Here is a 23664-nt window from a genome sequence, read left to right as displayed (position 1 = left end):
CACAAAAGAGTTGTCGAGAAAAAGAAGTGATTTGTGGAGAACCAACCTCAGCTTGATTTCAGAGTGAAGCATAAACATCCTAATTTATATACTGACCAAAATTATATACTAATAAAAGATGTATTATACAATGACATAGTATATTTCATTGTACTGGAGCAATATCTAAATTCTGTTATTTATTTTCAGTATTTTTTAAAATTATTTGTACAGTTTAAAGGTCGCAAGTACACTACATTTGTCACATAAAAACTCACAAAACTGCCAGTCAGCAACCCATTATGGAAACAAATGATTCAGCCACGAAGGGCTCCAAGTACATTTGGTTAAGATATGCAATGCAAAGTGGAAACCCTATAGTCAGGATCTAGCAGTTGGAATTTTAAGAGTGGTGTGTCAAATATGATAATAAAAACGAAGAATAAGCATGACCATTTTTAACTTGCACATGGAAACATATCTGATAAGGCAGCACCGAGTCTTTTGTATAAGATGACAGCCTATCTTTCATAGATTATTACATTTCACTCCATCAGGACATGCCAATTTACTGTAAACAAAAAAAGCACTAAAATAACTAGAATATTCATGACTGAAACTCATACTAGAATAATGGGTGCAAACTAGAACTCAGTATTAAATTTAAAATTGAGTATTTCAGCTGCACAATTATTTAAAAGCATTGTTCATGATAGAATGTATACTTATTGTTTTGTAAACAAATGTTAACTTAAGAAAGCAATACTATGTTTAAATATATTCAACACACAAATATAGTAAAAAACAGTATGAAAAGTATAACAACAGAACTACACAAAAAGCATAACATTTATAATCATGTATGTTTGTAAATCAAAAACATATCCACTAAATTCATGTTTATATGTCAACTTGTCCATCCAGTTTTTGAGTAATAAAGTATCTATCTATCTATCTATCTATCTATCTATCTATCTATCTATCTATCTATCTATCTATCTATCTATCTATCTATCTATCTATCTATCTATCTATCTATCTATCTATCTATCTATCTATCTATCTATCTATCTATCTATCTAATTCATATAGGTTTATTGCTTTTAACATCAGGCCTTGCTACAGCCTTGGAAGCTGGCTAATCAAACAACAGTTAAGTTCTTGGCTTGCTGGCTGCATCAGAAAGAGTAGAGGGGAATGTTTGTGTCTGAGATATGATACTTTTTGACTCTTCTGTTATCACTCTCCTCCAGAATTCTGAGGCGAGCTATATATAGCCTGTGTTTTCTCAATGTACCCCAGGCTAGCTTTCTTGAATGGGTAAGATTGCGAGGCTTGCTCCAACACCAGCCAGCATCTGGTCAATGATAAAATAAAGCCTATGCATTCCAAGCAGCTTATTAATTTCTTGGCCCGATACAAATTCAGTGAAGAACTTAGAAATAAAGGTGATCATGCCACATTAGGCAATACCAATTCGGGACTTTGAAAGTGTACTTTATTTATGATGAAAATTGTTAAAAATTGTGCTACCATAACAGAAATGCTTGATATGCTGCTTCACTGAAGTTCACCCTTCTGGAAGCCAGAACTATAATAAGAATTATATTGAATATGCATTTAAACAAGAACAAAAGAAAAAATTACAACCTTAAAATGTTGATCTCATAGTGATCTTAATGGTTGTAAAATAGATGCCCACATACAGTGATCATGTTGGTGTTCTCAACAGCATACTTTAAAACAATGCAAAAATCAAACTGTCATTAAGGTATATAACCCTCACAAAACAGTTACCAAATGTGTGAGTATATTAAAAATAAAAGGGGAAATTTAAATCTGCCATATATGATGCACTAGAAAAGAAATGTTTTTAATATTATTTACACTTAAATAACAGTAACTTCTCAAAATAAATGTTAATGATGGCAGGTGTGACTGTGCTTACCTTCTTGCAATCAACAAGAAAAATAAATGTTAAATATTTAATGTAACTATCCTACAGTTATGATTGTTACTCTTAAAAATATACCAAAAACAATTTACTTGTCAATGTTTGGTAACAGTTCTCACAAACTAGGAGATTGGAGAAGCCTTTGTAAAAATTCAGCTTAGGTCAAAAATGGGCATCCTAAAACAGGTACGATCAAAGTCAAGGTCAGTAATATTTGCAAGTAAAAAATTTAATTCAAAGTCATGAGGTTTCCTATAAATCCAGACTTATTGCTATCTAATCCCTAGTTAGTCCCCAAGGTGAGGTGTGTTAGATAATTAGACACACTTTAGGATTCTCCTAAAAAACATGTTTTTATTGCTGTTTCATTTCAAAAGCATTATTTTTCACTGTGTTTTCCCTAATGTTATTTCTTTTTGTTTTTACTCTGCATGTTGCCACAAACTATGTATCTCCTCTTACGTTAAACAAACATACAAGCAAGAATTTCACTGTAATAAGTACATGTGACAATACCATTACTACTATTGCTTCTGATGCCACAAAACTCTAATGGTTAACACTGTGCTCATCATTTACATAAGATACAAAATTAGCGTTTTAATATTGTGTGTTTAATGCAGCAAGACACAAACAGGGCAAAATGCTCAACACTCCTATTTATAGCTAAATGTGAAAAACTGACTGCCACACTCATTTTAAAAGATCAAATGATAAATTAAAATGCTAAATGAATGATTTTGGCTAATAAAAGTGAACATGATAAAAACAAATGTAACCTGAAAGTGTGAAAATGTAAATCCAGTTAATATTGACAGCACAGGCAGGAAAACTGTAAATGAATCTAAAAAAGTTATGCCTTGCATTAAAAATCACTTAACTCAATGACAGGTAATCAAAGTTATGTGATATGAAAATAAACTTTGTTATATATTCATAAACTCTGAATTCTAGTTAGAAGATTGATATGAGACTAGTACAGAATCTCAAGTTTTATTTCTAGGCAATGATTAACATATAACTTCAACAGCATTAAAAAATAACATTTCTTTTTGTTTAGTTTCCCCAGTTTCAACTGAGCAGAAATATTGGGACAAATGAATCTGAAGCAAAATAAATCTGCTCAAAGTTAGTGTTTGGTCACATACCTTATACACACAATAACTGTCCCAGGTCACATCACACGGACATTACCAGACACTTGATAATTTAACTTTTATTTGTACGCTCTTTCAATCCTTTATGGCAGCTACATTCAGTTGGTTCTTGTTTTGGAGCTTTTTTGACTTTAGTTTCTTATACACTAGGTGAAATGTGTGCTTAGGTTGGCTTAAATCTGGAGGCTGACTTAGCCAGTGTATAATTTTTCACTTTATCTTCCTGAGGAACTTCTTGGTTAGTTGGGCATATGTTTTGGGTCATTATTTTACTGCATTATGAATCTCTGCCCAAAGAGCTTCAAGCTTTTGATTGGATTTGAGAAGACAAGATCGTTATGTAGACTTTAGAATTCATTATACAGCTACTATCATCAATTAAATCATTTAGAAACAGTGAGCTAGTTCTGGAAGCTGCCACGTATGCCTAAACCAACACGCTGCCCCTTTTATGGTTCACAGATGAACTGGTGTCCTATGGATCATTTATATTCACTCTCTTTTACCCTTTCCATTACTGTGGATAAATGTTAACCTTTCCATCTGTCCATAAAAACATTTCTCCAGAACCCTTTGAAAAAATCTTTATAACTTCTTACATATTCCTGTCTGACCTTTCTGCTCTTGATGCTGGTAAGAAGTTTGTATTTTGTAGTGTAGTGTAGTGTATTTCTTCTATTTAGTTTCTTTTTTGAATGGTGAATAATGTCACTTTCACCCCTGCACCTTGTAAATTATTTTTTGTTTCTTTTGTTATTTTTGTGTTTCTCTTCACAGAGTTAACAATACTCCTGTCAGGTGCTCTGGTCTTTGTAGAACAGCATGCTTGTTGCAAATTGCTTATACCTCTAGTGCTCTCTTTCTTTTTAAAAAAAATCCATAATGCTGATTTTGGAATACACTGTTGTTCACCAATAAGTATGTCTGGTATACGCTGTTTTTATCACTGTCAATTTTCTAGCTTTCACCTTCTTTGGTATCTTTGCTGTTAACATCAGACCTCAAATGCAAACTCCAATGATTACAACCAGATTTCTTGTTTCAAAAATGAAACACAATATTAATAGCTTTATGAGGAAAAAGAGAAATGTGGAAAGAGAGAACAGACAAGAGATCTTAGACCTTTAAATACTGTAGCCACACATTAGTGTACTATAGTGGGTTAAGACATACCAAAAAAGCACCAAAAAGGTACCTAAAAGTTTCACGTAGACAGAATGATATTTAAAGCAAATTTCATTGCACTAAATAATGTTATGATTTTAGGTAGGCTATTTAAAATAGTGTGCCATTATGTTTCATTCAAAACATCCCAGGGCTTGCTGATTGAGTCGTATGTAGACTAAGGCCAGGATTAAAATTATAATTAAAAAATATTCCTTATATCAGTGTTAAATTTATTTCATAAATCTTTCAATGGGTTTAGTTCCTTTTGAACAGTTGCATATAATATTTTCATTTTTAAATTTGTGAATGTTGAGGAAAGTAGCTAAAGAAATAAAAACACATTTTTATTCACTTAATCACATAAAATAATTTAATGTAAGTAAAAGATATATCAATTGCTCTGGGGAACACAGCATAAATGGGCACAAATGGGCGTAAAGGGGGCAAACAACATACAGCATTAACATACGTTCTTCTTTTCTTTCAGAAATTTGCATGTCAATTTCAAATATTCCATTTGGGGGCAAATCCTGAAGAAGCATCAGCTTCTTTCAACATGTTTAGGACTGTCTGAGAGGCAGAAAGAAAACAGAGAAAACAACTTCATTTGAAGTGAATGCTCAAGCCTTGTGCCATGATGATCTGGGTCACTAACATCTGAAACCAAATTTTATTCTCTTTTACATTTTTTGCTGTTGTTGTTGCAGATAAGCTTTACAGTACAGGTGGGAGCAAATGTATGTTCTCAAAGATGGGACTCTTCCTCCTCCCACTCTAGTGGTGAGGGTATGTCCCCACAATACAGCCTAGATGATGATCTCAAGCATTCTCAAGCATCTGACTATAAATGCACAGTTATTAATTGCTACAAAGACAAAAGAAGAATGAAGTGTATATGTTGGATCCCTGGTTATGTACTATAAGTGGTCTGTGAGGTTACTGTACAATTATATCTTGTAAGCAAATGCTAGATATGTTCAGGCAGCATGTTGTGACTTCACTTGCTTAATGTCAGTGATAATGGGACTGGTGCAAGTCAAGTGAAACCAACATTCCTGCAGCATTCGGAAATATCTCTATGTGCCACTGTTAGAACACATAATACCAACGCTTTTGTATAAAAGGTGCTGTGAGCCTTTGTATGTTCACAAATGGAGAACCAACACTAAAATTTAGTACTTTCAACAAACTATTAATAGATTGTGCTTGGGACCAGCGCTGCTCTTTATTGAGCTTGATGTTTAATGCTACTGGAATGTCCACATGGGTCCAGCAAGTGACAAGCAACAAGTTTTATTTTTAGTCCTGGGGTATTCCATGAATTACACTTTATGAAACTGAGGCTTAGCTGAGTTAGTCTAACATTAATATGTCTCATTTTTCCATCAAGGCTCATTTGGTTTCACATACGCCAATTGTTTCTCCTTAACGGAAAATGGGCTTAGGCAATCCAAGTTTACTCATGATATGTAAGCAGCCCAATAACGGATTCTTAAAAACATCAATCCTAGTTCAAAAGCACAGAGGACAGTGCAACATCTACAGACTGGGCACCTGTGACTAAGTATGAAGCTGATGATTTGCATGTTGTATTATGGGATAACTTAGAAAAGTTTACAGAATTTTATTTAATTGATATTAAATAGAAGAACATATTCCATAGGCAGTGGTGGTCTTTCAGCAACTGAACAAAAAAAAAAGTAATTCTTTATCACAATCAGAATCACTTTATTGCTAGCATGTGAAACATACCAGAATCGACACATTTGCAAAACAAAAGACGCTAATGGAGAGGTGTGTAGGAATTTAAGGTGGCCCAGGATTTTCGTAGGCTTCAGGGATTCTAGCGTTAAACGACTGAACCACAGACACAGTTTGATCATTAAATGCAAAGGTGAACAGTTAGTGACTTGTCAGAGGAAATTCCATTGCCTTAGTAGCATTGAGCTCCAAGTTGTTACAAAAACACCATTCTACAAGGTGGCACACCTCTCTTTCATAGGAAGACACATCATTATTGTGTCATCTAGTAAGTTTACGATTTTTACAGATTTGTAAAAAGTGGAAACAGGAGGAGTGAAAGAACACAGGCTTGGGGGAAGTCTATGCTAATTGACACTGGATCTGACAGATGGAGGCCCAGTTTCACATACTGCTTCCTACCTGTCAAGAAAGTCATAATCCACTGGTAGACACCATAAGGTTACACCTATGGTTGTGAGTTTGAACAATGCATAATTAAATGTTACTCAAAAGAAGAATAAAGTTTCATTTGAGCTGTCCAGTTTGATTACAAATGAACTAGTTTGTTCACATCAGACTTTAAGCACACAATTATGTTATTCAGTAGCAATGTGAATTATTTAAAGCAGTGTTAGCAACAAATTAAAATTAAATAAAAGAATATAATTCAAAAGTACTTGAATATACATTTACGTGCAAAAATATATTGCTTATTTAGCAACCACAAAGAAAGCTGCGGCTTCTGTCACTGGTGGGGTGGAAGGCCAAGATTTGAATTTCAGTCTTACTAAGGAGTTTGCCCTAATCAGAATGACTGACTGCTCAGTACAACTGGCCACACATACCTATGTAATTTAAAAGATCTTTTTGAGCACTGATGCTATTGAATGTTTGTATTTTACGTAATTTGCCTCTAATGAGCTTGCCATTGTCAATACAAGAGCAGGGGCACAAAAAGTCACAATGGCAAAAAAAAAAAAAAACAGTTGAAACTGTGCTTCAGGCTATTTGCTGCTATAGACTACTAAGGCTACATTTAGACCGCAGTTAAAAAACACAGAAAAAGATCAAATAAATAAAAACAGAGACAAACTAATATCAAACAGTAAACACTAAATAGTAGATTAATGCATGAACTACAAAGTTATAAATTGGAATATTAAACAACAAGCAGGAATAAGAAATACAGAAATGCGAATAGCTAAAGGGAAACCATTAATGAATAAAATAATATCAATGTAGACATTAAATCAATTGATGTCTGCGAAAGAGAAATCATAAATGAGTTAGTCAGTCAGTCAATTAACTTAAAAAAGGCCTACTACATTTTGGAGGATTTGATTCTGATTTTGGGCTCATATCTGATTTTTTTGTTTGACTCTTCAAATTCTTCAAACTCTTCAAAAAAGTGGTATCATCAGTGTCAAATCTGTACATAAAAATATGTGGAAACGAGAGAGGGATAAGAACTGGTGGGAACAATATGTGGAACAGTTTAATGCAAAACAGCATATGCTGTATAGCAATATCTGAATGTTGAGGGGGTCATTCAATTATGGCACCATCTCACTGCAAAACTTGTAAAAGTACATGCTTGAGGTGTGACATTTCAGAAAACATAGTAATTGGGCTATACTAGCAGGCTCTCCTTTATTTGCATTTCATACTTTTCTAAAAAGACTAAATCTGTGTTACATGACTGAAAAAAGGTCTTGTCACAGCTATATGAACAGAACTAAGTTTAGGTAGCTCTCTATTTAACCGACAAGCACAAAAGTTAGCTTATGCTGATGAAGACACCATAATCAATCTTACCATGCAACCACATAAATCATAAAGATATAAACTGGTTCAAGTTCTCTGAAATAAATTATCTTAAAAAAAAAAAAATCACAAAATTCAACGAAATCAAAATATAATAATTATCTTTAAACATTTACCCATGACTCATTTTCCTCGTCAACATATGCAAATAACACAATATCACCATCTATTCAGGGCATGACATCAGAGACTTATTTTTTTCTAGTGAGGCACTGACTTTGGAGAACTTTTCTAGTGTGCCGGGAGTGAATGCGAAGCGTAGAATTTATCAAGGTATGGATGGTGGTGAACAACAGAGGATGATAATTGTAACACAAGTTTTATTGTAAGCCCATTTATAACAGAGGGTTATACTTTGAATTAAGTCAGCTTTTAGAAATACATTCAAAGCCGAGAGTTGCAGTACTGTGGCAGTATTGATCATTTAAGTTTTTTCTGCCACTTCTATGTCTCCCAGGATCTGCCAGTTTGAGGGTAATAATTGTCGACATTATTGTATTATTGTCTATGTAGTATCCTATAACTTTTTGCCTCCCAGTTCATAATGAGCCGGTGCCCTGTGTCTGTATGTACATTTTTTGACTCCTTTGAATATTTTGCTTTATAAAATGTTTGCAGAATGGCACTCTCTGCCTTCTATGATCCTGGGAAATGTGAACTCACTACCAAATAAGATCAATGAACTGCCTGCGCTGGTGAAAAATGTCAGAACCTACAGAGAATGCAGTTTGTTGTGTTTTTGTGAAACGTGGCTAACAACTAGCATCCCAGATGCTAACATGGAGCGACCCGGGTTTAGCACAGTTAGAGCGGACAGAGACGCAAATACCTGCGGGAAGCGGAAAGGAGGAGGACTCACTCTCTATGTGAATACAAGGTGGTGCAACCCAGGACATGTAAAAGTCAAACTCTCTACTTGCTGCAGGGACATCGAACTGTTGGCCGTAAGTCTGCGTCCCTAATACTTGCCCAGAGAGTTTGGACATGTCATTGTTGTTATCGTTTACATCCCTCCTCGGGCGGACATGGAGCTAGCGTGTGGCGTCATCCACGGCGCTGTTGCTAAACTACACACACAGCGCCCCGAGGTGCTTCTGCTAATCGCTGGAGACTTTAACCATGTGATGCTGGACAAAACATTACCTGCCTTCTCCCAGTATGTGGATTGTAACACCTGGGGAAATAGGACTATTGACCTACTGTATGCAAACGTTAAAGACGCATACAGCGCCATCCTGCTGCATGTGCTTGGGAAAGCAGATCATAACCTGGTTCTGCTTTAGCCTCACTACAAACCAAGAGTGAGGGAGCTACCTACAACCACACGCTCATTCAGGAAGTGGTCAACTGAGGCAGAGCAGGCTCTGAGAGACTGCTTTGGAACTACGGACTGGGATATCCTGCAGGGATCATATAGTAAGAACATTGAGAAGGTTGTTGACTGCACTACTGACTGCATCAACTTCTGTATGGACATTGTAGTTCCAGTAAGAACAGTATGCTGCTATGCTAACAACAAGCCAAGGGTTTACAAGTGACATCAAGGGCCTTTTGAACCAGAAAAAAAGGGCTTTTAAAGGCGGTGATCAGCATGAGCTGAAGCGCGTGCAGAAGGAACTCCGAGTCCAGCTTAGGGTTGCAAAGGAGCAGTACAGGAGAAAGCTGGAGCAGAGGTTGCAGAATAACAGCATGAAGGAAGTGTGGGATTGGATGAAGATCATCACTGTCTGCAGCTCGAAGCGTGGTGTCACCATCGAGAGAGATGTGGAGAGAGCGAACCTGATGAACAACTTCTTTAACAGGTTTGACCACCCTAACCCACTTTCACCTCAGAGTACTGCATCCTCCACCTATCCTTCTGCTGATACCAGCATAGGAGAGAGTTTCCCCCCACCCACAATTACAGCTGCCCATGTAAGCAGACAGCTGAGGAGACTTCGAGCCAGCAAAGCAGTGGATCCAGATGGAGTATCTCCACGACTGCTGAAGGCCTGTGCGTTGGAGCTGGGGAGTCCTCTACAGCGCATCTTCAAGCTGAGCCTGGAACAGGGAAGTGTCCCGCAACTTTGGAAAACATCTTGCATCACCCCAGACCCAAAGGTATCACATCCTGGTGAGCTGAATGACTTCCGGCCTGTCGCTCTGACGTCATATGTGTTGAAGACCATGGAGCGGCTGCTGCTTCACCATCTGAGGCCACAGGTCTGCCACGCCATCGACGCTCTGCAGTTCGCATCATCTATATGCTACACCGATCCCTCTCCCACTTGGACAGAGGCAGTGGTGCTGTAAGAATTATGTTTCTGGACTTCTCTAGCGCCTTCAACACCATCCAACCTCGGCTCCTTAGTGACAAGCTGACAGAGATGGGAGTAGATTCATACCTGGTGGCATGGATCATAGACTATCTTACAGGCAGACCTCAGTATGTGCGTCTTGGGAACTGCAGGTCTGACATTGTGGTCAGCAGCACAGGAGCGCTGCAGGGGACTGTGCTTTCTCCGGTCCTGTTCAGCCTATATACATCGGACTTCCAATACAACTCGGAGTCCTGCCACGTGCAAAAGTTCGCTGACGACACTGCTATTGTGGGCTGTATCAGGAGTGGGCAGGAGGAGGAGTATAGGAACCTAATTAAGGACTTTGTTAAATGGTGCGACTCAAACCACCTACACCTGAACACCAGCAAAACCAAGGAGCTGGTGGTGGATTTTAGGAGGCCCAGGCCCCTCCCGGACCCTGTGATTATCAGAGGTGACTGTGTGCAGAGGGTACAGACCTATAAATACCTGGGAGTGCAGCTGGATGATAAATTGGACTGGACTGCCAATACTGATGCACTATGCAAGAGAGGACAGAGCCGACTACACTTCCTTAGAAGGCTGGTGTCCTTCAACGTCTGCAATAAGATGCTGCAGATGTTCTATCAGACAGTTGTGGCGAGCGCCCTCTTCTATGCGATGGTGTGCTGGGGAGGCATCATAAAGAAGAGGGACACCTCACACCTAGACAAACTGGTGAGGAAGGCAGGCTCTATTGTAGGCACGGAGCTGGACAGTTTGACATCTGTGGCAGAGCGAAGTGTGCTGAGCAGGCTCCTGTCAATCATGGAGAATCCACTGCATCCACTGAACAGTATCATCTCCAGACAGAGGAGCAGCTTCAGCGACAGACTGCTGTCACTGTTCTGCTCCACTGACAGACTGAGGAGATTGTTCCTCCCCCACACTATGCAACTGTTCAATTCCACCCGGGGGGTTAAACGTTAACACTATACAAGATTATTGTCTATTATACCTGCCTTGCACTCTCCACCTTGCTTTTTTTTTTTAAACTTGCACTGAGTTTTTATTGCTCTTTAATTAATATTGGTTTTATCAGTATGCTGCTGCTGGAGTATGTGAATTTCCCCTTGGGGAGTGAGTGAGTGAGTGAGTGAGTGAGTGAGTCAGTCAGTCAGTCAGTCAGTCAGTCAGTCAGTCAGTCAGTCTCTATCTATCTATCTATCTATCTATCTATCTATCTATCTATCTATCTATCTATCTATCTATCTATCTATCTATCTATCTATCTATCTATCTATCTATCTATCTATCTATCTATCTATCCCAAAAACAAATCTTGCACACTTCATTGAAACAGCTAGTTATGTCTCTGCGCATAAAACATTATCAATTGTCGCTGATAAAGCTAAAAGATTTAAGGAAAGGAGCACACTGTAGTTGATAATAAAATGTTCAGAAGTGTGGAATTTTTTTTTCTTGTACATTACATTACTGTGAACATCTTAATGCTATTCAACATTAGTAGTTTTCCTACTTAGGAGTTGTACCTTCTACAATTGACAAGTTTAGCTTCATGGAAAAAAAGTCTGAAGTGTTCTTTTATTACTATGTATGTTTTCTTTTGGCCTCTTTGACAAAAAAGAGCAATAAAATGAATGGCACAATAATTTGTGAATTAATTTACATGTAACATTTATTTTTGTCATTTTTAATGGAGAGTATAGCTTTTAATGTTTTACCATTCTGTATCAAACATATAAGATGAATATAAATCTATTAAATCTATTTACTTAATCTCTGAGATTGCAGAAACATTAAATTATGCTAAAAAATTCTCCTGTTAACAAAAAAAAAAAAAAAAAATACAATGGAAACGAATGACATCATTTAAATGTATATTATGAATTCCTGAAATTTTCAATGAACACTTTAGTGCATAATATTTTACCATTTTCTAATGTATATACTATATCAGATTAATTTAAGCAATAGTAAAATTATGTAATGTTTCAACATTAGATATGCTTAAAAAAGTCCTCAGAACCTTTACCTGAGATTTTGTTTCTCATCAATTGTGAATTTAATTTACTCTCAATCCACACGACTATAGTAAGCATCATCTTTAGCCTGGCACAGGGTAAGAGATGATGCTTAGTTGCCTCTGTTACCTAATCTTCTTTGGTGGAACTGTAACTGGCTGAAATAAATCCAGATTGCTGATTTAAGACAGGCTTACTCATTAAGCGTGCTTTGTGGAATACCTCTCTAATGTTTAGTATCACCTAAAACAACTGAAGCTTACCTCTGTATGAATTATACATTTCACTATATTATCAGCGGCACACTACAGAGTATATACTGAGGCACTTTTCCAAGGAATCAAGGACATTGACAAGCTATTGGTAATTTTCTTTTTGTAGGAAAAGTAAAATGCAAATTATCAATGCCTCCTATAAAAAGTAAAACATGTTGAAAGTAATTTATTTGCTATGCAATTAAACTCTGAGAACTGGCAGTTGATGTTTCTTGTTCTCAAATGCATCCATGACTGTGGGGTAAAGTACTCTCAGCACCTCACTTCTTGGGCCTACTGCAGGTGGCCCCTAAAATGTGTTTAAAATTTGGGCATGAAGCTTAAAGTCAAACTGATAAGGATTCAAACAAATGCTTGAACTAGCTTGATTAAAGCATACAAATGTACTTAGACCAGGCAGCTACTATTGTCATTGTCTGTGTTGGTGGTGTAACCACAGTAGAAAAACATGCTTACACACTTAACACTCTAACAACTGTATACTGCAGACACCTAACAATAATATATTCAAAGTTCTGGTGAGAGTATATAAGAAGAAAACAGATACAAATTTATCATAGATTAAATTTTGCATAAATATTCCATTTTGTTTCCTTGTTTTTATGATAGTTTCTGACTACAAAAGAACTTTCTGTATTCTTGGATATGAAAATTCCTGTAATAATGCCTTGCAGTAAGGAGACCTGGGTTCGCTTCCCGGGTCCTCCCTGCATGGAGTTTGCATGGGTTTCCTCTGGGTGCTCTGGTTTCCTCCCACAGTCCAAAGATATGCAGGTTATGTGCATTGGCAATCCTAAATTGTCCCTAGTGTGTGCTTGGTGTGTGTGTCCTGCGGTGGGCTGGCGCTCTGCCCGGGATTCGTTCCTGCCTTGCGCACTGTGCTGGCTGGGATTGGCTCCAGCAGACCCCCGTGATTCTTGTGTTAGGATATAGCGGGTTGGAAAATGACTGACTGACTGTAATAATGCTGACTGTACAAAGTAAACATTTTGATAAAATTATATGAAACAGGAACTACTGACAATGACTGACTGACTCTAATAATGCTGACTGTACAAAATAAACATTTCGATAAAATTATATGAAACAGGAACTACTGACAATGCTGTGTGCCCCTTTTCTGTAATCATGAATTCAGAGACTAGCAGCATTCTTTGACTCAAAGGTATGACTAACAGAGGATATATTATATTGTTTCAGGCAAAGATAGATCAAGATTTATCTTTTACTTTTGCAATCAATATTACTAATAACATGTAGTAATAAACTCATTAAAATGTACAGAATTATAATACTTTGGCAATCATTAGCTTTAAAATCATTTTGAAACATTACCAATATTTGCTCTTCTCTTGATCTCCTTCCGTCTGTTTGCAAACCAATTGTAAACCTTCAAGGAGGTAACTCTTTCCAGATCTGACAGCTTTTTTCCTATAGTGAGAAATTACAACATACTATTTAATTTTTTATCCCCCCAAAAAAACATATTTTGCATATTAGCTCAGTTTCTGATAGCTATTATTATGAGAATGTATACATTTTGTGTTTATGGTGTTTTGAGACATTCCAACTGAATTTTAAAAAAAATTCTGCAGAAATTTTCAAATAAAAAAACAAAACAATTTTAACAGTGAATTGTGGTTGATCAAAAATGTAAACAGATTTTAAACTTTTATTTAAAAATAATGCTCTTAATAAATACATCAGTAAAAAGCTAATATTTGATTATATGCAGCATGGTGGTGCTCTGGTAACACTGCTGCTTACACTTCTGGTCCTCCTTGTGTCTGCATGGGTTTCCTCCCACTGTCCAAAGGCATGCAGGTCAGGCAAAATGGTGACATTAAACTAGAGCTGATGGATGTTTTGTGTATGGGTGTGGGTGTGTGTGTTTGCCCTGCAATGGTCTGGGTCCTGTTTCTGCCTTGTGCCCTATGCTAGCTGGAATAAGCTCCAAACCCTTGTGCTCCTGGTCTGGATTAAATTGGTCAGAAAATGACATGACATTTGATTACGCAACAGCACATTATTAAAGTAAAACAAAGAAAGCATTAACAAAAGATGTTATTCAGAGTAACTGGATAAATATGTCATAAAACTACCTTAATGTTTTAACAGAATACAGGGTTTTGCTGTAAATTATACCAATTATTACTGTGCAGGAATATCTAAAAATGTTTTCACGAATAGTATAAAATCACTTACATAAGGAAATGATACCTAAAATATGTACTGTAGTTTGACCTCAAATTAATATCAGATCTTTCACTGTGTCGTGTTATATAATTTGTAAAATATAAAAAAAACATAAGAATTAAAAGAACTCTTTCACACTAAAGCATCTTAAATATCAGCTTATTAAGAAATAAAGAAAGTCTAGTTGATTATATAATTAATTAGTAAAAGTGTGACATTTGTTTTCTATGTGAAACTTCTAAAATATATATTGACAATATTGCCTTAGAGGAAGGGTCCTCTAGTGGATTTAACCCTTCACATCAAATCTTTAGACAGCAAGTCTAATGTAATTGGTTACGTTATCATCTGTTAGGGAGTTGTTCTGTCAAATTTCTCTAACCATCAAAAAACCCTGCATTTCTGTTTGACCCTTATTTCTGTTTCTGTCTGAAGAGTACAACACTGCTTTGTACCTTTTTGCTTTTGATTTCAGTTTTAGTAGCTAATTCTTATTGTTGAACCTTTGGAATCTCTGCAGGGTTTTATTGCATTTACCTACTAATGTTTTTATTCTTCAAATAAATTTGCTGAATGCAAATTATTATTTTGAGTGAATTTTGTTTATCATATTGGCTATGTTTACAAGTTTAATTGATCACATTTGCTTCCCTTGGTTTTGGTATCTATGGCAACAAAAAGTGATGGTTATCAAAAAATGGGAGAAAACAGGTACCACAATTTTCCAGCAGTTTTCAGTCAACTGTTTTTGAAGGTCTTTGCTCAGCCATTATTATTTTTGGCAGTCCCCCTGGGTTGCAGCAGTGCCTCGGACTCCTGAAGGGCTTCACGGGAGTTGGAGTTGGTTACAGCCCTGTTGGGATCCGGGGGTGACGTCAGGGGGTGCTGCAACAGCTGCTGAGCCCTCTTGGGAGGTTTTTTGCCACACCTGGAAGTGCTGCCGGAAGTAGCTCAACAAGCACCTGGAGCACTTTGGGGGGTGTTATAAAAGGAGCCAGCAGTCGTTACTCTGGGAGCCAGAATCAGGAGGAGGGAGACAAAAAGAACAAGAACAAGAACAAGAAACAAGAAAAAGGAAAAGAACTGTTTGATTATTGTGTTTGTGTTTGGGACTGTGCTGCCTTGCTTGTGGGAGACAGGGAAGAGGCTTATACAAAAACATTGTTAAACATAGTTTCTAGAGCATCACTATATCTTAATCAAAAGAAATTCCAGGAGAGATAAGGAAAACAGTTGTTTAAACGCAGCAGTCAGGAAAGGGATATGTACTAATTCCCAAAGCTTTGAGACACCATAGTGAGAGTCATTACATACAAATGAATATATAATACTAAGGGGTTACCCCTGCTCGCTTCGCTCGACAACCCCCCCGGCCTGCGCTACATGCCAACCACTTCGCGACTGTGAAGAGGGGGGCTATACGCACCTCAAGGAGACGCAGTCGCTCCTTTGAAACCCCATCTGAAACGGTGATACAATGGGAAACAAATACATTTTTTTCCCATCTTCTTTGCTTGATCAGCTGCAGGCTAGCTGGTGGCTTGCTGCTGCCGTGCCGTGCCATATGATCTGCATCTCGCGTGGCACTTCAAATATTTAAAGGCCTGTACAGCAGCTGTCCTACTCTTTGTCTTTTATTTCAGACTCCGGGCGTGGTTAAATCTCTTGTCACAAAGTCTTGTATCGTGGGATGTGAGTTCTTGATATTTTTTAGTTTATAATTTAAAAACAGAATAAGAATCTGAAAATTGACCAACATCACATTAAAGTTCGATAAACGCTGAAAGGAAGGTTAACAAACAAGTATATGTTGGTTTTAAAATAATCCTGAATAAAAGAGTGACAAAAAATGTGAATAAAAATGTCACATAAAATCATTGCACTTTTAGGTTTAGGATTATATGTATATATATCTATACTAATAAAAGGCAAAGCCCTCACTGACTGACTCACTGACTCACTCATCACTAATTCTCCAACTTCCTGTGTAGGTAGAAGGCTGAAATTTGGCAGGCTCATTCCTTACAGCTTACTTACAAAAGTTAGGCAGGTTTCATTTTGAAATTCTATGCGTAATGGTCATAACTGGAACCTGTTTTTTGTCCATATACTCAAATGGAGGAGGCGGAGTCACGTATCGCGTCATCACGTACTACGCCTCCTACGTAATCACGTGAACTGAAAACAAGGAAGAGATTTACAGCACGAATCAAACGCGGGAACGAAGGTAAATGACGTTAATTGTTGAGTGTCTTATAATACTGTGTAATTGTTGAGTGTCTTTTAATACTGTGTAAGCATACATATTAACAGATGTGCAATTAAACGTGTGCATTTACGGGGTGATTTCTCAGGCTTAAAGCTCGAAGTGATCACTCGAGTGAAGGCAGCTTCACAAAAAAACAGATCCTTAACAAACTTATTGGTATATTTTCCCTCAATTTTAAAAGGTTTTCTTTTCTTCTTAATAAAAATTTAAAAGTGGTACTTCGCCGGGCAAGAGTGCTTTTCTCCTGTACAACTATACGTTGCATTCTTAACAGTAAGCTTGCACGGCTTGGTCATATTACAACCGGAGTGCTGAACTGACAACGTGGTATACAAACAGAACTATAACAATCGTAATAAACGAACAAAAAAAAAAAGCGAAGAACCCTTGAATTTAATAAAAAGGCTCCTTCCTTGGCGAAGCAAGGAAAAAGGAAGACCTTATATGGCGTTCCTTTATAAAACAGTGGAAAAGCTGTGTTAAGGCTGCTTCACAAAAAAAAAGATCCTTAACAAATTGTTGTTGGGATATTTTCCCTCAATTTAAAAAGCTTTTCTTCTTAATAAAAATTTAAAAGCAGTACTTCGTGGGGATTTAGATATAGATCTATATATATATATATATATATATATATATATATAGATCTATATATATATATATATATATATATATATATATATAGATAGATAGATAGATAGATAGATAGATAGATAGATAGATAGATAGATATAGATAGATATAGATATATATATATATATATATATATATAGATGTATATAGAGATAAAGATATATATAGATATACATATATAGATATAGATATAGATATATATAGATACTGTATATATATATATATATATATATATGTAAGCTTATAAGTACTGCCTAAGAAAGGAAGATGTAATGATACTTGATTTAAACGATTCCATGTCTTAGTGGGTTTGCGTAGCTTATTGTCAATATCTTTACACCTGTTTTTAAGACTTATTGACTGAAACGGGCTTTCACGAAAAAAGTTAGGGCTTTGCTACAGGATACACCCTCCACAAGTTAAGGAAGTAAACATAAAGGTATATATTTCTGTTTTATTTAAACCTTTTATGCATAGCCCCATTTGGCTGTTTTAGTTTTTTTTTTTCTTTCTTCAGTAATATTTAATCTCCTTAAAGAAAAACAACATATGCATTTTACTTTTTTTGTATCTCTTTAGTAATATTTTAGTGTAAAAGGATAACCAGAATTTAAACCTTTTATGTTACTTTATAAATTTATTTTACACAATGTTGAAAAATTAATAAGAAAGCTACATATTTTGGCAGCTGCTGCTTTAATTTTCAACGAAATGAAAAAAGCTCTCCAAGAGAAAACGTCAATGAAGAAGAAACAGTTTGCACTATCTAAAAAGGAGAAACCCTCATTTATAAAGGTTTGCTGCAGATGACTTAACTGAAAATAAATGAATAGTTCCTATGTGTATAATACATATTTATCTATTTTACTTATGCCTTTATTCCAGCAACTTGCAACATCTGAGGTACAATTTGTTACATTACTTTTGTTTTTTGCAGCACAGGCAGGTGAAGTGACTTCCTCAGGGTCACACAGTGGTGTCAGTACCAGGATTTGAACTGACAAGCTCCGGGTTTGCTGAAATATTACTAAAGAAAGAAAAAAAACGAAAACGGGCAAATAGGGCTATGCATACAGATGTCCATCCATCCATTATCCAACCCACTGTATCCTAAATACAGGAGCCAATCCCTGCCAACACAGGGCACAAGGCAGGAAACAAACCCCGGGCAAGGTGCCAGCCCACCGCAGGGCGCACACACCCACACACCAGGGACAATTTAGAATCGCCAATGCCCCTAACCTGCATGTCTTTGGACTGTGAGAGGAAACCGGAGTACCCGGAGGAAACCCAGACAGACACGGGGAGAACATTCAAACTCCACACAGGGAAGCGAACCCGGGTCTCCTACCTGGCACCTTTCACTGCGCCACCATGCCGCCCGCATACAAACTTAAAAGGTTTAAATAAAACAGAAATATATACCTTTATTTTTACTTCCTTAACTTGTGGAGGGTGTATCCTGTAGCAAAGCCCTAAGTTTTTTCATGAAAGCCCCTTTAAGTCAATAAGCCTTAAAAACAGTGTAAAGCTAAACTTGCAGCACCACTATTCAATTACACTTGCCTAACGCCTCTCCTAAGGGGACATACTGTGGGATCTAGGCATCAGTCAAAGCACCAATCACAGGCCCGATTAGAAAGCGGGAAGCTGTGATTTGTCGTCTCCCTTCCATGTAACAATCACAGCCCGTGTTACAACGCACTATGTATGTATGTATATATGTATATATGAAGAGGCAGGATGGATGGATGTATATGTGTGTGTTTATGTACAGTATATGTGTATATGTATGTGTATATATATGTTGATATGTGTATATATATATGTATATATATGTTGATATGTGTATATATATATATGTATATATATGTATATGTAGATATGTGTATATATGTATATGTATATATATGTTTACATAACCTCTTTAACACTTCGGGTCATGACCAAATCGGGTTGCGACCAGAGTTTTGGAACGAATTACGGTCGTGACCCGAGGTTCCACTGTATGATTCATTGGCAATCACTGGTGGCGAAGATCATGACACAATCACTATCTGAAGTCTTGTCTGGTTGCATCAAAGTTGTAAATTTGATTAAAACCAGACCAGTATACGCTTGCACATTTGCAATTCTTTGTGAAGTGTTGGGGGCTGAGCATTCAAAACCTTTGCTCCATACAGAAGTACAATGGCTATCACGAGGCAAAATAGTGCAGCATGTATTTGAACTTCGAGAAGAACTACTGGTATTTCTGACGGAATGTAATGCTGACCTAGCTTCAGTCGTGGCTGATAACATTTGGCTAGGCAAACTTGCCTATCTGGCCGATATATTCAACTTACTAAATGAGCTGAACTTGTCACTTCAGGGAAGAGATTCAAATATCTTAAGAAGTCACGACAAGATTGCAGTATTTAAGAAGAAGCTCAGTATATGAAAAACCAGAATTAACAAGAAGGTTTTGGACATGTTTCCGATCTTGGATGATTACATCTGCAACAATTCGTTGATCAATGTCGATCTAAAAATGGCTGACCATTTTGATGAATACTTCTTGAATGATAACATTGCTAATTTGGATTGGGTCCGCAGTCCCTTTGATGTTGAATTGACTGACCTCGCTGGGCGCGAGCAGGAGGAGTTAGCTGAATTGTCATGCGATCGCAGCTTACAAAATAAGTTCAAGCAGCAATCACTGTCATCTTTTTGGTTGAGTGTGGCTTATGAGTATCCCTTGATATCAAACAAGGCAGTCAAGATTTTATTACCGTTTGTAACAACATATTTGTGTGAAACAGCATTTTCAGCACCTACGAATATGAAGAGCAAGTACAGATCCAGACTGGCTGTTAAAAAGTGACTTGCATGTGAGCTTATCAAAAGTAACACCGATAATTGACAGTTTGTGCAAATCAAAGCAAGCATATCCTTCTCACTGACATTATTAGATAGATAGATAGATAGATAGATAGATAGATAGATAGATAGATAGATAGATAGATAGATAGATAGATAGATAGATACTTTATTAATCCCAAGAGGAAATTCACAATATAAATTTCAATTTCAATTTATTAGTGTTAACCGAAACCAATGGTAGCCTAATAATTTCTTAAAAATGACTTTGTTCCATAATTATTGCATGCACATAGGCGTAACAAAAATTTATTCTGCATTACTTGTTCATTTATGATTTTCCGTTATAGTAGTCATCGTGCCAGTGAAGAAGGTAATGTGGAACTTGTATGTCCGTTATTTTGATTGCATTTAATGTTATAAAATTTTACTTGTTCAATATAGGGGTCCGCGAGCTAGGCCCGGAATATGAAAAGGGTCCCTGGTGCAAAAAGATTGAAAACCGCTGACCTAGAGGAGTTGCCATTTTTGAAAGAACTATGAATTCAGCACTTTATCAGAAACTCAGGCTGCTGACTTGACACATAAATCTTAAAAGTAAGGTGTAATGAAACATATGCATGATTTATTTTAAGTTTTGCTGTGTATTTATTTTTACTTAGTAGTAGAATTGTTAAATTGCTGTTAATTAAAATGTTTGCTAAATAAAAAATATAACGAGGATGAAATAGTTAAATATCATTACAATGCAACATTAAGCATATTCATCTATATTACTAAACCACAGTTTAATTTATGCACGGCGGACGCACCGAGGCGCATGCGTACTGCGCCGTGGTGCCCGCCCCAGAGTCAAACACAGCGTCTTCCCAGAGTCAGTGGATATGCATTCGTACTGCGCCGTGGCGCCCGCCCCAGAGCCAAATGCAGCGGCTTCCCAGAGTCAGTGGATAAAAACAATAAACGGAGGCTCCTACAACGTGCTTCACAAACACCAGAAGCAAACAACTCACAGGCCGTGGCGCCCCACAGTCAAACACAGCGGCTTCCCACCGAGGCGCATGCGTACTGCGCCGTGGCGCACGCCCCAGAGTCAGACGCAGCGGCTTCCGAGACTCCATGGATAAAAACAATAAACGGAGGCTCCTTCAACGCGCTTCACAAACACAAGAAGCAAAGAACTCACAGGCCGTGGCACCCCACAGTCAAATGCAGCGGCTTCCCACCGAGGCGCACGCCCCAGACTCAAACCCGGTGGCTTCCCAGACTCAGTGGCTGGCGCACGAACACCACAACCTGTAAACTAAACTTGCTGTGCTCCACTCTGCCAACAGACGGTGTCAACAAAGGCAACGGAATCGCGTCTCCACAAAACGAAACCGCTTTAGTACAGATATGCTTATTTAATTAAATGACATTTCCCAAGACGCACCCACCCTCCATGATATTTCATCCATCCAAATATCGGACGGAACAGAAACTGATTGCCATTCTTGGATTTACGATTCTCTAGAGAATCGCGGGGCTTACTTGTTAACTCAAAAAAGATGCTTGCAATGACCAGGTCAAATCTAAAATCCATCTCAAGACAAGGAGAAATTAAGATCAAAAAGTGTTCCCTTTCACGTAACAATAGAGGAAACAACAAAATCGTCAGCTGCAAGACGCCAGTTTGTGGAGAACTTTGTGGTCATGTGGGCTAGATATACCACTCGAAAAAATGACGAAGATGTGTCTTTTCTTTATGAAGCATTGTAATCAAGGAGTCGTGCTGCCTGAAAATGACAGCAGTCTTCGTCAAACTCATCTGTCCCGTGTCTTTGAACAACATATGGACGCCGTTCTTCAAAAGATTTGAGGCAGTAAAATTTATGTTGTAGTTGATGAAACCACAGATGGCTGAGACCACATAGTTCTCAACATAACGATAGGTAATTCTTTAATGTAGGCAATTATAATTGTGCATGAATTTATATTTAGCCGGAATTAACAGTCTTCCAGTAGAAAAATGTTATTAGTGAAAGGCACTGGTTGTTAATGGGTTCCCTTTTAAAAATTAACAATGATGTTTTGGGATTTAATAAATGTTTTGCCTCGCGGTGATGAGGCACGCAAGGTCCACATTTAATTCTTCCGTTATAAACTCTCCACCTACAAACCTGGGCAGAAGAGCAGATGTCTCCTCAGAAGCAACGAGCCCTTAAAAGTTCATGACTCAAATTGAAATAGGTGAACAACTGGCATTTACCACTGACAGAAAAGCAATGGTTTCAAAATCCGAATGCAAAGTACTCGGAGAAAAACTTGTAATACTGGAAGATGAATGCAGAAGGAATAATATTAGAATCGAAGGTCTCCCTGAGAATTGTTAAAGTCTAAACCCAGTGATATCCGTAGCTGAACTATTGTCTAAAATAATTCGAGAGGTCGTCAAATCAGACACCGTGATAGCAGCAGCTTACTGCATACAGGGATCAAATACCTCTAAACCTAGGACTCTTATCGTGCGTTTTGAAAAATTACAATTTAAATTACATATAATGTTACTTCACAGACAGAAACAAGAGATTATATTTGAAAATAACAACATTCGTATTTTCCCTGATTTCTCACCCTCAACAGCAGCTCAACGTGCTGCATTTTACAACATTAAACAGCGCTTACGGAAAGCTGAGATCACATACAGCCTCTTGTATCCTTCCAAACTGAAAGTGGACATTCAAGGCAAGCTCTACATTTTAACTTCCATGGAGGAAGCTGAAAAAGAGCTAAAAAAATTGATCCCGACACTTTTTTGAAATATGATCATGAGTTGCATTTGGTCCTGACATAGCACAGAAGATCTTACCTGCTGTTTGATCTGCTGGTAATGATACTGGTACCGTAATTATACATCCTATTATACATACAACTATATGCGTATATGTATTGATGTGTATTTTTTTTTTTTAAGGAGACTGTTTAACATCATACCCTTGGTTTATTGTATTGGGGCTTACTATGCTTACTCAGGGGTACTGTTTAACATCATTCCCTGGGTTTACTCTTTCAAGACTGTTTCAGATTATATTTTATGCTTATAGTATTTGGACTGTATTGTCAATAGATATTACTATTTTAATCCTTATATGCCACTGCTGGGGGGCTTGTTTTGTTTTGGACATGCTCTGTCTCTACATACGTCAGAGGACTGGGACTTTGTGAAGTGTGGTTTAGCCTCATGTGGGGAGGCAAAATGGGAGGGGGGGACGGCGGGAGAGAAAGAGATCAAGCTTAATCTAATCTAT

The 23664-nt window shown here is 37.3% G+C and overlaps 1 protein-coding gene across 4 annotated transcripts in view; it reads right to left on the bottom strand.

Moving 5' to 3' along the window:
* LOC114642857 (homeobox-containing protein 1) overlaps window positions 1–23664 on the bottom strand; it is a 373283-nt gene that overhangs the window by 117727 nt on the left and 231892 nt on the right. For all 4 annotated transcript variants that reach the window (XM_051919335.1, XM_051919336.1, XM_051919338.1 and 1 more), the window contains exon 7: window positions 13759–13854. In XM_051919335.1, coding sequence (XP_051775295.1) covers window positions 13759–13854 — 96 coding nt within the window. The remainder of the gene's footprint in view (window positions 1–13758; window positions 13855–23664) is intronic.

The sequence above is a fragment of the Erpetoichthys calabaricus genome, chromosome 15 (assembly GCF_900747795.2).
Source record: "Erpetoichthys calabaricus chromosome 15, fErpCal1.3, whole genome shotgun sequence".
In the NCBI taxonomy this organism is placed as follows: Eukaryota; Metazoa; Chordata; class Cladistia; order Polypteriformes; family Polypteridae; genus Erpetoichthys; species Erpetoichthys calabaricus.
This window is presented reverse-complemented; position numbering and strand designations above follow the sequence as displayed.